General features: G+C 42.2%; 1 protein-coding gene across 3 annotated transcripts in view; it reads left to right on the top strand.

Annotated features, from left to right (window-relative positions):
* Nucleotides 1-15,288, top strand: part of prickle2b (prickle homolog 2b) — a 105,104-nt gene that overhangs the window by 80,926 nt on the left and 8,890 nt on the right. For all 3 annotated transcript variants that reach the window (XM_008409547.3, XM_008409542.3, XM_008409543.2), the window contains 2 exons: nucleotides 6,550-6,733; nucleotides 13,613-13,726. In XM_008409547.3, the coding sequence (XP_008407769.2) occupies nucleotides 6,602-6,733; nucleotides 13,613-13,726 (246 nt within the window). In that variant the 5' untranslated portion in view covers nucleotides 6,550-6,601. The remainder of the gene's footprint in view (nucleotides 1-6,549; nucleotides 6,734-13,612; nucleotides 13,727-15,288) is intronic.

Genomic DNA, 15,288 nt, shown 5'->3' with positions numbered 1-15,288 from the left:
TGATTACTTTTTCTTCTTGTCTAGTCAACACCTGCTTGTAGGATTTCCTTTGAGGGTGGGGGCGAAGTTTAAAAGTTGTGGCTTTCACTCGACGTGTTTCCACTGGTGGCACTCCCCCCACACACACACACACCCACACACACGACCCCCTGTGGCGCAGCGGTCAGCTTCATGTGTGCCGTGGACCGTGTGTTTGCCACGGTGCCATGTGGATTGCACTATAAAACTCATTTAGAGCTAAATAACTACCCTGTCTTTATTTGTCCTCTGTATTTTGCAGTTGGAAACAACTGGCAATGGCATCGCAGGATATTATTACAGAACCCCACCACAGCTTATTGAACTGTGAAGACGGTTCACTTATTGCATACTGTTAAAGAGGAACACTTTATTAGCACTTGAATGGACTGAAGGGGTAAATGATGATGATGAATAACGTGGCTGATCATTGGCAGCTGGAGCTGCAGTCACTGATCTGAGAAAGGAACCAAATTGACAGGAGCATAATTAATAGCGTTACACATTAGCTTCCAATATTTTTTATTTTTTTTGTAGAAGTCAGTTATTGCTTATGTTAAATATTCTCATGTTACATGTAGTGAACCTAAAAAGTATGATTTTTTTTTTCTTCTTTATTTTGTGGTCGTTACTTAATTTCCCACAGGCTGGAGGATAAAAATTAAAGCTCCAAGCTGCAGTGTCATGAGCCAGTAACGCAACAAGCATCTCGGAGGGGCTGCTGGTTGTGCCAACGTGAGATGAAGCTGATAAAATACTCCTATAGGAGACTTTTTGCTCTCTGGTTTGGGTCACAAACCTAAAAATGCTAAAGCAATTGAGAAAAAGAGAAGCACAAAGCAGAATTCTCCCAACTCTAGTTCTGCAGAGTTTTGACCTGTTCATACCAGCTGTAGGTGATTCTAACTTTTCCTAAAGAGCAATAGCAGCTTTATTTCTTTTTTTTTTTTTTATACAGCCTTGCTGCCATGAACCGTCATTATTTCTACTAGGAACAGCAATGAGAAGTCAGTGTAAAATAGGGATGTACTTACTATTTTAGAACCAAAGCATGCTTGTTGAGGTAACATTTTTAGCTGTCTTTAGCATCTTCAAGTAATGATTGTCACACTTAGCATTGCTAACTCCACTATAGCAGCAGTTTCAATGTTTAGTCCCCGGAGAGGGCAGACCCTAACTTTACTTTTTAGATTCTCAAAAGGCCACACAAAGCTCGAGAGGATAAAATGGAGCAACTTTGCCGCAATACATTTAGCCTTCCTGTTATCTGCTGAGAGTCTCACCCTCTGTTGCTGGCTCTCAGCCTCAGTTCACCACAGTCGTGTAGGAAACCGTTTCAAATCCCTTACGCTCAGTTACAACCGGAAACACTTGATCACAAAAAGGTTTGGTGTGAAACTGAGAGAGCCTGGAAAATCGTTCTCAGTAAAAAGTCATTATTTAACTTTTTAAAAATCCTGTCCATGTCCTATTTTACAGCAGTGTTTCAGAGCAAGCATAAAAAAAGATTATGGTCCTTAGCTTATTCGTACAAGCAGTCATCAATGCATCCAAGGTAACATTTCTATTTAAGCTGTGCTTAAGTTAGGTTCATGGCTCGTGACCCAGACACCGTCTGACCAGAAGGCAGAACCTCGGCTATCTGTAATCTAAAACTGGTTTTGACAGGTGGAAGCAGGTCTAATCTCTAGCTTCGGCAACACATTGCATCAGGCTGTCACTAATTGGATTCCAAAAGGGGGAAGAAAAAAAAAACGTCGTCCAGGCGGACTCTTGTCAGGAACGCCTTGGTCTTGTTTTAGCATTCTGATAATTCTGTCGTTAACAGTTACCGTTTTGAAGCTTCATACGGTTGTGCACACAGTTCTGATCAGAAAGGTTGAGAGTTGCTTAACAAAAGGCGAGTTGTCTCCATTCACTTCTTCCAAAGATAACAAACGAGGTAAAGTAGATTAAATGACGGAAAAAAGATCAACACGGGACTTGGCTGCCTCCTGCATCCAGCTGTTCTGCTCCTCTGTTTCCTGAGGAACGGCCTCATTAGGGTCGGATTTTCAGTCCGGTCCTCAACAGTGATGCCATGGAAACGTTGCAGCGGTTTGAGGAGACGCTCACGACTGACTGAGTGTTTTGCTTCAAATGGTCCAAGGCAGTACTTGGGCATACATTTAATTGAGGGCAATGCAATATGTCAAATGGGACAGTTTTTTTATTTATTTATTTTTTTTGCAATGTTAATGTGTGCCATATATGGGAGGCATTGTTTGGAAGGATTCTGTATTTTAAGTGTCTTTTTTTTACAAACTCTGCACGCAGACGACACTTTTGACCTATTGGATTGAATCTCACAGGCCTTGATTCCCAAACTCGATGCATATTTTTTTGTGGCCGAGACGCTAAAGCTCCCATAGGATGGTGGGAACGTCGCGATGAAACAAAAGAAATTAGGGGGGGGGTCAAATGAGGTCGATTTGCTGAAATCAGCATTGTTATTGCGTCCGTTAGTGATGCTTTGAATAGGAAATCGAGTTTATTTTTGCTATAAACCAAGAAGAAATGCAGTGGCGGTTTTCACCCTGGTAATTGTCGGTGTGTGGCAACGGGTCGGGCAGCCCTGTAGTTTGCGAGACTGCGTCTTTAATTCATTTCACTAATGACAGTAACTGGCCTAACTCCAATGTTTTGGTCTAAAGAAGTCATTATATGGATGAACATTTGTGTGTCAGAGGGATAACATATTGCAACTTTGCTTCACGACAACCAATTTGACCTAATGAAACACCGAGCAGCAGAGACTTAAAATGTCTTTGGCGCATTTGACTGATGCAAAGAGTCGTCTGTCAGACCCCAGTTGCAAATTAAAATGACCCAGAATCTGGGTAAAAGGGCCAAGGTTGTAGAGCTGGGTGAGGATAATTAACTGGAAACTGTGAATCATTGTCCACTGACATCATGGTCACAGCGACTGCCATCTGAAAAGCATACCCCCCAAGTACTTAAGTAAACCTCGCACTCGGTCCGACCAATGATATGCCAGCATTCACAACTCCCCCCGGGTTGAGAATGGGCAGGCGACGTTGAGAAGTGGAAGCTGTACATCCCCCCTCCCCCCACTTCACTTCACTTCCTTCTCTGTACCTCGGAGTCATTTACGAGGCATTTGCGATGTACTTGACTTGTGTTTCCAGAGTCACTAAATCTGATCTAATTGAAATCATGCAGCCTGCTCGGTGGAGCTCGGGGATTGTGTTTCAGCGGAGGGGAACTCCCCAGCAGGTCCGTCAAGGCGTGATGTCAATTGTGGGGAATGAAGGAGAAACAACCCTTGTAGGTGTGAAGCATCTACTTTCTGAAGATGTTTGCTAGGTGAGTCTCTGTGGGAGCGGTGGGGGGGAATCATCACAACATCTGGAAAGAGAAACGAGTCAGAGTGGAGCTTCCCTTTTTAACAATCACCAGACCCTCCGCTTTGAATTCCAGATTCACTGTAAGAGGCAAAGTGTAGGACGGGGTCGTGAAATGCTTCCTTTCGCGTCAGCTCGGGTCATCCTGCTCAAGAAAACTTGGTCTCGGCCCAAGGGAGGCGTAACTTTTGAGTTGCTGAAAGCATGTCTGAAGGATGGAACAGATACTCGTGTGTTTTTCCATCTCATCATGTGCTGCTACTATGGATTAGCGATGCATGTAGCTCACGAGAAGAGACGATGTGACACCTCTGGTTTACAAAAATGAAGCAAACTGGGATTATACCAAAACAGTGAGAGGGGGGGGAGAAAAGAAAGATTCCAGTTTTATTTTCACAAATGTCATGTAAAAGTTTCACAAACTGCTTAGTGAAACTACAATAGATTTTTCCAAGCTACATATTGCTGACTTTGTGTATGTCTAATTCCGGAGAAAACAGTAGAAATCATCCATCCATCCATTTTCTTTACACCCTTGTCCTTTAGTGGGGTCAGGAGGGTTGCCGGTGCCCATCTCCAGCTAACGTTCCGGGCAAGAGGCGGGGTCAGCAGGACAGGTCGCCAGTCTGTCGCAGGGCAACACAGACACACACAGGACACACAACCATGCACACACACACTCACACCTAGGGGCAATTTGGAAAGGCCAATTAACCTGACAGTCATGTTTTTGGATTGTGGGAGGAAACCGGAGTCAATAGAAATCATGTGTTTGTTTATTTACACGCATAAAATAATGGCCTCATAAGCCTCAAACTATGTTTATAGAATTTATTGTTCAGTGTATCAAACAAGGTTTTATCAGTCTAAAGTGATGATCAAATGCGGTCAATGCAGGGTTTGTCTCTACATCCTAAAAATAATCCAATGACCAAGCTGGCTGTACAGAGGATAATGCTGCATCGTCCTTCTCTTACTCATCCCTGCGCACTGCCAGACAGCTGACTGCAAGAAAACTGGTATTATGTTTCAAATACATTTAGGTGAAGTATTTTTTTCCAAAAAAGTTGTGCTGTGTCTTTTGTCTGTGACAACTCAGCTTTCTTTCAGCACACACCACCATTAGTGGTAAACCAGTGGAGCTGCTGGTTCCACTGGTTCCACCTTTAAGTCACTGGGAAAAACCCGGATTTTACCAGTGACTTAAAGGTGGTGGAGGCCTTATTCATTGATTTTTATTTTTATTTTTTCTTGTAGCCTGGTGATTCATCTTTTTTCTGTCAGCTCTGGAGGGCAAATCAAAATGCTTCCTCTCTGACCCAAATACCACAGGTTGATATCAGGGTGTCCAGTTGAAAGTAAACCCGTTTATATCCAGTATACCTCCACTTTGAAACGCACACAGCTCAGTCATCATTCGTACAGCATAGAGTGTCCCGACTAACCAATCGGCTTTAAGCAGCTCATGATGTTTAAGGTTCTTTTCTGTAATTGGACGCCTTGCTGTATGGGTTGAAATTTGCTTCACTCTCCTTCCCAGTAGGTCTGATTGACTTTATCTTTTCTATCGCTGCTCCTTTATCAATATTCGCTGCAGCAACAACATCTGGGTACTTGGGATCGTTTGTTAATTTGCAAGCATTGCGTTTGCGAGGTCTTTGGCTTTGCCCTTCCACAACGAAAGCAGAAGATGCAGAGGTTTGCCTTTCTGCACAGAGAGAGAGAGAGCTGACGAAGCTACTTGGGCTTCGGGCATATGAAGAAGAATCTTAAATGTTGATGAAGGTCGCGTCCCACTTAGCATTTATTTTAAGTTTTTCTCTGGGTGATTGAATCGCTAATGACCAGTCGAGGCGCATTAGTCTGGCAGTTATTACCTTTGCTAAATACTAGCAGTCTCCAGACATAACTAGGGTTCTGTTCTACAGATCTGTCATTATTTCAAACCAAACCGGAGTGCTTTAATTAAATATGACTAGAGGGAACTTTCTGAGAATTGACAAACGTGACAGTAGCAATTTAAATATATGCATTTCTTCTTGTTTTCTTGGTGTGTAGCAATTGATGACTAAGAAGTAAACAAAGATATAGGAACAGAACGCCAAAGTTGTACAAAATAGTCTTTATTAGGACTGAAAGGTGTCGTTGCAACCTGATAATACCCATCAACAGCATCCATGTTCACCAGAGGAGTTAGCTCCGGGAATTAGCCATTTTGCGGTTTGCCTTGCATGCAGATGTGTGCGCATCCTGCAACAGATCCACACTCACTTGAGGCCTCAGTGTGTCAAACCGAGTCCTGAGTGTCCTTAAGCTCCTCCGTGGCGCTGACTGTCAGACACGGCATCCATCTGGGAAGGTAATGAGATTCTGTCTCCTTGGTTTAGCCGCCTGAGGGGGTTACGGGGTTGGCGTGGTGTGACCTTTCGGCCACCCGGTTTTTCCCATTTTCCTGGTCTGTCAAGGACGCACAAATCCATATGCACGCACCGTCTCCTCGGTTTGCTTCAGAATACATATTGGTTGGATTAAAAGGGAAAAATATAGGTAGACTCCACCCAAATCAAGTACTTAACCCACATCTACTATATTTTTCATGGTATTTTTACATCCCTGCTCTATTCTAACAAGAAGTTCTCAGTAAGTGTGAAGCAAATTTGCAGAAAATAAAATCTGTGTTCCGGTAAGACATTTTGGAAGTGTTTCATGCCAACTTTGTTCAGGTTGGTGTGTAAATTTTGTTACTCACAAAGCTTTGTTTTCTATCATCGCCACTGGTTGTATTGCGTTCAACTACATTGTACTTTGCACGAGTCGTTCTTCATGTTCGGTTACACCCACTGTTTGTGGTACCACAGTTAAAATCCTTGTTAAAGCTATTCAAGCAACTCAAACCAAGTTGTAGGATTATCCCCTTTTTTTTCTCTCTTTAGATACTATTATTATTACTTAAATGTTTTCCTTGCGTCTGCTGCAATAGCTCTGCATTGACAACTACAAATCCTTTTTGCTTATCGCAATTCACTTTCTTTGTTCTTTATCCAAAATTCCCTTTTTTATAAATTTCCAGTGTATACACCGGGGGTTGCCTGACCATTGCTTCCCTCCTTTGTCTGTCCAATGGCAGGAAGATCTGTGTGCACTGCAAGTGTCGGCGTGAAGAGCATGCAGTGACAGCCATGCCGGTGGAAATGGAGAAGACTGTCACCAAACTGATGTACGACTTCCAGAGGAACTCGACCTCGGACGACGACTCGGGCTGCGCCCTGGAGGAGTACGCCTGGGTGCCGCCGGGACTCAAGCCGGAGCAGGTACCGGCGCGTCTGCACACGTTTCCGTTCGGACCGCGCAGCGTAAACACTCGGAGGCGCTGGAGCTGCGCGGTGTTGACTCTGGATTTTTTGTTTGTTGGTTTAAGCGTGAAAGTCCTGAGGAGATTTTCTCGCCGATGCCTGATGTGCGGTGATGTGTGTAGGCATAACAAAATAAGCTGTCGCTGAAAAGAGGGGATGCCGTTTTGAACGTTTACTTCTTTTAATAAAACAAGATGTCAAAAGAAAAAACAGCAATCTTTTTCCTCTAAATTATACGTTATGACAACGTTATGATTTACACGAGGGTTACTCGGATACAAATCTTAAAGGGCCGCAAATCTTTTTTTTTTTTTAGGTTAGTTTATTAATCCGTTGATCTAATAATACAGTTGGTGAAGTTATTTTGAAAATGACTTGGCCATCTAAAAAGTAAAAAAAATAAATAAATAAATTCTAAATGTGCCAAAACAAAATAAAAAGTTTCTTTCAGTTTCTACTCCTCTGTAGAGTTCACTGCTAAACAAACATATCAAGATATCAAGAATCAAAACGCGATGAAAAATTAGCTTACATGCTACTCTGAGTGAATACTTTCTTGCTTTTTGTTGTTGTGGCACAGATGTAGCAGGAATCCTTCATAAGATAATTTCGGTGCACTTAAACTTTATTTCTTAAACCAGAGAATTTGCGGCAACAACTTTTCAAACTCTTTCTCGTTCCTCACGTACTCACAAGCTTCAATCATGGCTTTTGTTTCCCTGGTTTTGCCTGCTGGTTGGAGGCAGAATAAATGCAAATTCTCTATTCGTCTATGAAATTCGCTGACCGCTTTTCCTTTCGCAGCAAATTCTTTAGGAAGTATCGGCTACCGTGGTAATCGGCTCTGAAAATAAGAAAAAGTGCCACTTAAGCTGCATCAGTGAGGTCCGAGCGACCCCTGACGCTAAGTGTCTGCGCGTCGTTGGCATGGAAATGCTTGGCTGACATGCCGGCATCTGATGGTCTTCCTGTTCTAGTGGAATATTATGAAAGAATTGCACAAATACGAGGTTTTCAGAGAAGATGCAGTCCGCCTGTGTAGACCCACTGGCCTCATCTATCACTTGGCATCATGTTCCCGCACGGGGAGGACGAGCTGCAAAGAAGAAACAAACTTTTCACAAAACGTTTCAATGGAAAGTTGAGCAAAAAGAAAACATCGGTGGGAAAATATTGCACAAGCGGCGAGGACAGCAGCTCCCTTCGGAGGATTGTGAACCAAAGCCCATTTATGAATATGAGAGAGATTCACAAGGTGTGTAGACTCCATCTGGAGGTGGCGCTTTAAGAAACGCCACACAGAGACGAGTTCAGGAAAATGGGCTGTGACTGTCGGGTTTACAATCATGATGCTCAACTGTGAACCAGAAATAACATCAGAAGCATCTTACTACAGCTAAGAAGAAAAATACTGTCTCTCTGGTGTAATGTAATTTTTTTCCAAATTAAAGTAAATTTTACATTTTGGTTGGTTTTACTTAAGTGATTTGTAAATGTATTCAGTATAAGAGTTTTTGCTTACAGGAGTGCGGTAAAACTCCCGTTACCTAAACGACCGGCCCCAGGATTCCAGAGACGCGGACTAGCAGGTTTCACTCATAATCCCCCCAACAGATTAAGAGGTATAACTCCAGTGTTGAAAGTTGCTGCACGTTTGCGCTGACAGCGTCTTCACCAGGCTAACGGCTGACAAAGGATTACGTGGCTCCGGCCCTCGAATTAATCTCCCGATTGTTTTCTGCCTCCGAACATATTTGCAGGAGGTTTCCTGGCCCTCACAAGCACTTGAGTCGAGCCCGCACAGCACATTAAGCAGTTCCACGCGCGTTGGAGGAAAATCCTCCTCTACAATGCTCCGCCGAGCTGGAGGTGTTCACATGTGGGAGGGTCTCCGCTTTAATTGGACAATAGGGGCGTTTATGGACGCTGGTTTCGTTTCGTTGAAGAGCTGAGTCAATACGCTGCTGGCACAGGCTCCGGTTTTCTCCTCAAGAAGACCGAGGGGAGCTTGCTTTCTTTCTTTCTCTTTCTTCCTTCCTTTCTTCCTTTCCTCCAGGGTTACACTTGTATATCAACGCTCAACATGGTAGATGTTTGTAAAAGAAAAAAAAGGGAGGAAAAAAACAGATGAGACTTGCATAATATGATTGAAAATTTATAAAAGCTTCTATTTCTAATAAGCAGTCATGCACAAATGTGATGCTATCTCTGAAATGCTAGCACCTTCAAGCTGTGGGAAACTTGTTGTGTGACCTTTTGCACAGGAGCAGATCTAAACAAAAAGCTAAAGCTTTGGACCTAAATGGTGGGTTTTAGATTTCTGCTCTGGCAGCCAGAGCTCTTTATTAGTCTGCTATTCATCTGGCAGTGGTGTAACGTCCCCATCTGTGTAATGAGAGATTCGCGCGCAGCTGTACAGCAGTCGGGTACGTGGATCTGAGGGATTACCAAGGATAACTCTGCACTCTTTTGGGACCTAATTTACCCTAAAATAAAAATACAGGTATCTCTCTTAAACCCAATAACCACCACTTTGCAGAAATGCAGTCTTCACCGAACGGAGATGTAGTTGGGTTTTTGGCTCCTGTGTTTTAGGAGCAGTGTGAGGAAGGCCTGTGTTTTGAAATGAAACTTCTCGACGTTGCCAGCTTACTGTTCAGCAAGGCCAGGAATGTAACTCTGCCGAGTCCTCTTAGGGGCATTTTCCTCTTTTCATCATCATGCAGAGTCTGTCTCAGCGGTCACAGGGATCTGATTTTAATTTTCTGTCCAGCATGACGTGCGCGCTTTCAGCCCTCTAACGCTGGATGTTTGTACAACATTTTGGCCTTCAGGTAATCAAATATAAACTAGCTGCAGGGTCTGGACCCATGGCTTTCAAGAGAGAGAGAAAAAGAGTGAGGGTAGTTTGACCTGTTTGCTAAATAGACCTAAGCACAATTAAAACAATTCCAGGCCAGCATGGGGCCAATAAAACTGTCAGCAGCTGAACTGATCACTGATCTTTGAGTGATTGTGGCTGTTCCCATTTGCATCACTGACATTTTTTTAACCTCTACTGCATGCAATGCAAAACATTTCTGATATATATATATATCCCCTCTACCTCCTCCTACCCACCCACCATTGGATGGATAATGGATGGAAGGTTTTATGAGTAAATGTCTTTAAAGTTCATGACTTTCCCATCAGTCTAAGAGCGTCTATTGTCCTGTGACTTGTGACCCTTTTTACGGCGCCACGTTTTTAGCCTCATTCCTTCCGCTTAAGAAAATGCAAAGAAAGTGAAGGATTGTGGGAATTATGGCCGACGCGCAAGCTGGCCGTGCTAACTGTTAGGTTATCCTGCCTGTTTGTCCTACGCAATGATGATGTTCAACGCTAAACGTAAAAGTAACAGGACTGTTACATTTATAACAAACGCTTCCTCTGGCATGGCCTAAATGAATAAAGTAGAAATGTCATTTATTGTCCCAGAATGGGGAGATTTCTGTGCAACAGTACCAAAGTGACAGATGATGGACTGTATAAACGTTTATACAGCTCTGGAAAAAAAACCTCAGAGCCCAGTGCACTGAACCAGACTGAAAACCTCCTGGTTATTCCACCAAATACTGATCTCTGAACTCTTCCTGAGATAAAACATTAGTATTGTTGTTTTTAAATGAGTATAAACTTGTTTTCTTTGCATTATTTGAGGTCTGAAAGCTCTGCATCATTTTCATTATTTTGTCTGTTTCTCATTTTCTCCAAATAAAAACTAAATTTTTGCTTGGAATTTCAGAGACATGTTGTCAGCAGTTCATAGAATAAGAGAGTGATGTTCATTTTACACAAACATAAACCTATAAAGAGTAAAATCAGAGAAACTGATCATTTTAAGTGGTCTCTTAATATTTTCCAGAGAAGTGTATATAATAAAACAGAAGAATAAAAAATACTGTACATTGAAGACATACATTTCAACATAAATAATGTGCAGTTATAAAAATTGTGTTCCCCAGTTTATAGGAATGTACAACTGAGTTGGTTTATTAAAAATCTACAATAATTATGTCTATTTGAGCATTAAAGACAAAATATTTACAATTTGTGACAATAAAAAAACGGTGAAAGTGTTAAATGACTTGAAACGATAGATGATGCCTAAATTCTGAGAAGCGAACGACTGCTAGCCAAAAGGTAGTAATTTGATTATCCTCCTGCTCAGTTTTTGGTTTCCTTTTGGTTTTTGGCCTTGACGAAACCCACCGTCATTTAGCCATCTATAAGGTTTGCACTTCTGCTACGAATACCCAATTTGTCTCGCCACGAGTCGCTGTGGCGAGTTGTGATTTTTCTGACCAGAGCTGCGTCGCACCCAAGCCCACTGAGGAACGCCAGAGCTGCTCCCTGAACGTGTCAGGCTGTTAGCAGCAATAGAAACCAGCTGTGACGAGCGATCTCCCCTGTCACCCCTTTTTAACCCAAAGTCCTACCATTAAGCCGGGAAAAACACTCCTCTCGGTTCAGCTGAAACGTCTGCCCCGTCTTGAGCTTCGTCTGCTTCTGATTACAGTTATTATCGCAAGCCGCTTCTCCTGGTTCTCGCTGTATTTCTGCATGTCTGTGTGTGCGTGTGTGTATCTATCTTTTGATCTTCCCCCCCCTGGGGCAGTGAGCCTTTCACCTCCCGATTCTAACCCTGCTGTTGTTGGAGGCATGTTTTGTAATTTATCATCAGCCATCAGCTCTGTGTGTGTGTGTGTGCGTGTGTGTGCGTGTACGTACAGTACATAGACTTCAGTCAGTCTTTTATGGACTGTATTCCAACAAACACAAGGGGACGCCAACCAAATCAGAGCAGGAAGAATCGGGTTGCGCCCCAAACAAGAGCTGTGAAATCATCCCAACCCAAACTCGCTTTGATAAGGCGGCTTTACTGGAACACCGGTTGCCACTGCCACCAATCAGGTTTTCTTAATACCCCCGACTTTACAGTTCAGCTTGAAGACACATTTTTAAGGTTTTATTCTTCCAAACTGTCTCTTGTTCTTCTCTGTTTTTGGTCTCAGTCTTTAAACCTTCCTTGCGGTTTTGCTCCTCCCCCCTGCGCTGACCTTTGTGGCACCCCAGCCCTGCAGATACAGTGTAATAAAGAAAGGGGCTGTGATAAATAACAAGGAGATGACACCCATTGTGTGCCGCGGAAATGTGAGGAATGCAATTTGGAACTATCCAGATTAGCATTAATCTGTGGCAGCACATACCGCGTTCATTTAGGTTAATCAGTGCTTTGGTCGTACGAGTGTCTGTCTGCTTTGTCTGTTTTTGTGTGTGTGTGTGTGTGTGTGTGTAAGTGTTTTGACAGCTCAGTGATACATTCCCATGTCAATGTGCAGGACGGAGGAGTGGGGTTCCATTAACTGGTGGACTATAAATCAAAGTGATTTCTTAACTGCGTGTGTGTGCGTGCGTGTGTGTTGATGGCTTGCTCTGGTAAAACTTAACCCCATCGTTGTTTTTTCAGTTGTTTTTTTTCTATTTGTATAATAATCTACACAGTTTGTGCAATAATTAATAAACTTTATAAATTAGAAGATTCATCTTGAGCATTCAGAGTTTGAGAGATGTACCGCTGAATCAGTCAGACATCCGTTTCCAAAGTGGGTCAATTTTTATCACAACAAATATTGTTGTGATAATATTTGTTAGGCATCAGACATATTTGAAAAAATATATCAGCCTTTTTCTATATTTTACTCTTCACCAGTTTCTTTCAGTGTAATCAGAAGGTTAAACGTAAAATAATTGGAAATCAGGTTCGACCAGCAAAACCCTGATCTGTTCATCTTTAAAGATCATTTTTGATCGTTTCTAAGGCAAAACAACTGAGAAATAGAGATGTACCAACTAATGGACCTGAATTCAGAATCGACCAATTATATATTTTTTATCCTTTGTTCATTATGTAAATGCGTCAAAACCAGGAATTTGCATCACTTCCCATCTATAAACACATCAACCAACCCCTTGTAAGTTCTCCATTTTCTGTTTAAGTCCACAGTCTATATCAAACCTGAAGCACATTTTTCTCTTTTTGGCTTAGGCAAAAATCTGAATCGGTCAAAATCGTAATCTGTTTTCGTAATTAATTCTGTATATCCAGTCGGGAAAAGCTTGACCTGCTTAATGACTTGAACAATTTACAGACAAATATGGAAAAGCACCAACTAATTGGCTAAAGATCAGATCATGATTTGCTTTTTTTCTTGACTCACCGGTTTCACCTCAAATAGAGCGAGTATTGACTAGAAAAAGCCTAATCAGCAGATCTCTGTCTGCAGTAGTAAAAGGAACATTTTTAACCGTAATAATTAGAATACAGAAGAGGCAAGAGATTTGAACTTTCCATTTTCACCAGAACTACGAACTTCCACTGTTTTAAAGCCATAAACACTTAAACCAACAACATTTACTTTCAGGCATTTTTTTTTTTGGACTTTCATCAAAATCAGCTAAAGGTTTTGGAGATTTGCCTCAATGTAAAAGAAAAAGGGATAATCTTCTGATTCTTATATTTTCTGCTAAACTCTACAACCTGTATCAAAGTCAAGACAGCAATTTTTTCCTTATGTGGTTTTAGGTCAGACCTAAAAACACAGTAAACAAAAAACATTTTTATGCCATTTTACAAAGAATACAAATACATTTTACGTAACAGAAGGTTACAGATTGAATGCTAATCAAACGATGTTTTAATTCTGTTCAATTTAGCCCTATATGTCATCACTTCAGCAGTTTCTCAGATGGTTCACGCGCTGCAGGAGCTTTAATCCCGTGTTTGTTGTTCGGCAGGTTCATCACTACTACAGCTCCCTGCCCGAGGACAAGGTGCCCTACGTGAACAGCCCAGGAGAGAAGTACCGCATCAAGCAGCTGCTCCACCAGCTCCCGCCTCACGACAATGAGGTGAGAGTCCGGACCGACCCGCTTAACCCCCCACCCCCCTCTCCCGTCCATCCATCTACGTCTCCCTCCCCCACCGATCCCCACTTCGGGCAATTATGGAGATAAGAGGGGAGCGGAGGGGAGACAGGCAGGAGAAATGGGAGGTGAGGGGGGGGGGGGCTGTCTCGTTAATGGACGTGAAAGAGCCGGAGCGATGTTTGTAGCCACTTATTGAGATTTGTTACATTAATAAATCATAACCACGGGCTGTCCTGAGAGGCAGCTCCGTAGGAGATCGGCATGCTCCGCCTTAATTGCTTTTGCTTTTCTTTTCTCCACATGTTTTAGCGCCGCCGGCTTGCATCGAAGTGGCTGAAAATCTGACTGGCAAAATAAACAAACGTGCTCAAAATGCTCACAAGTGTGCAATAGCTACTCTGATTTCAGAGGCCCCAAAGCGGCTCGACTCCGACAGTGACTATTTTTGTCCAATCAAGCATTGAACAAGACGCACAAAAAACACGATGGTTGAGCTTTTTGATGCCCTCGATTTTGCTCTACGGACAGAAAACGGATATCAGTGTCTGGTTGGACTAACACTAACCCCCTTCATCACTGAACTCGGCTTTACCTCCAGTACTGGTTTGTGGGTGTAAAGAAAGTGCATTCATTAGTATGAAGTGTAATTTTATAGACTTAGATTTTTTAAATCTTTTTTTTGAAGTGATGCTTTGTAAAAAGTTGTCAGTAAAATATTTATCTCAAATGCACAGCAAAAAAGAAAAAAACATCGGTTGAAAATGAGAACTTAATGACATGTAAAATTGCATGGAACCATGCAGGCGGGTAAACGGGAAGATCAGGTTGCAAATGATAAAAATCCAGCTTTAATACAGAGGCAGAGGTGGACAATCACAATGAAATCAGAGAAACTAATTAAGTGTTTCTCAGCTGTTTTCAGCTGAGGCAGAAAACAGGCGAAGGCGAATTTGGGTGATGGGGAACAGCTGACAAACACAGGAGGAAAACCGAGACTAAAGGAAACTACAGCTAGAAGAGGAACAGGTCTGACAATAATCTTAAGAGAAGTAAATGCAATGTGCAAGGAACAAGACGCAAAAATAGGCTAAAAAAACCAAAAATACAATGGAATGAATTGATATGTCCAGGTCTTTGTGACAATAATAAATGCAGGAAATGGAATAGAAAATGTCAAAACCTAAGTGGATGTAAATGAACAACATAAAATACCAATTATGGAACAAATCCAAAACCCGAACACTACAGGATCGTGACACTTCAGATGATGCTTTGATTTCATGACATTCTTTACGCCTCACAACCATTTGGAAGGATCCAACATGGATGGGGGGTTGAAGTGGACATACTGATGCCGTGGTTCAGTAGGGGGGAAGTAATAATCCTGCAATCAGGACACTGAGGTCTGCAACTTTGAATTAATACGTTCAGATTGTTTTCGAAGATGGACAGAATCCTTTACCAACAATTTAACTGTTATAACTACGACTTTTAGCACATTATGTTATTCTTCTTTTGTCAACCTTGACCTCTACAGAACAGTG

Source organism: Poecilia reticulata, chromosome 5 (assembly GCF_904066995.2).
Source record: "Poecilia reticulata chromosome 5, P_reticulata-male-v2, whole genome shotgun sequence".
NCBI lineage: Eukaryota > Metazoa > Chordata > Actinopteri > Cyprinodontiformes > Poeciliidae > Poecilia > Poecilia reticulata.
The sequence above is the reverse complement of the archived record's forward strand: the minus strand, read 5'-3'. Positions and strand labels throughout refer to the sequence as shown.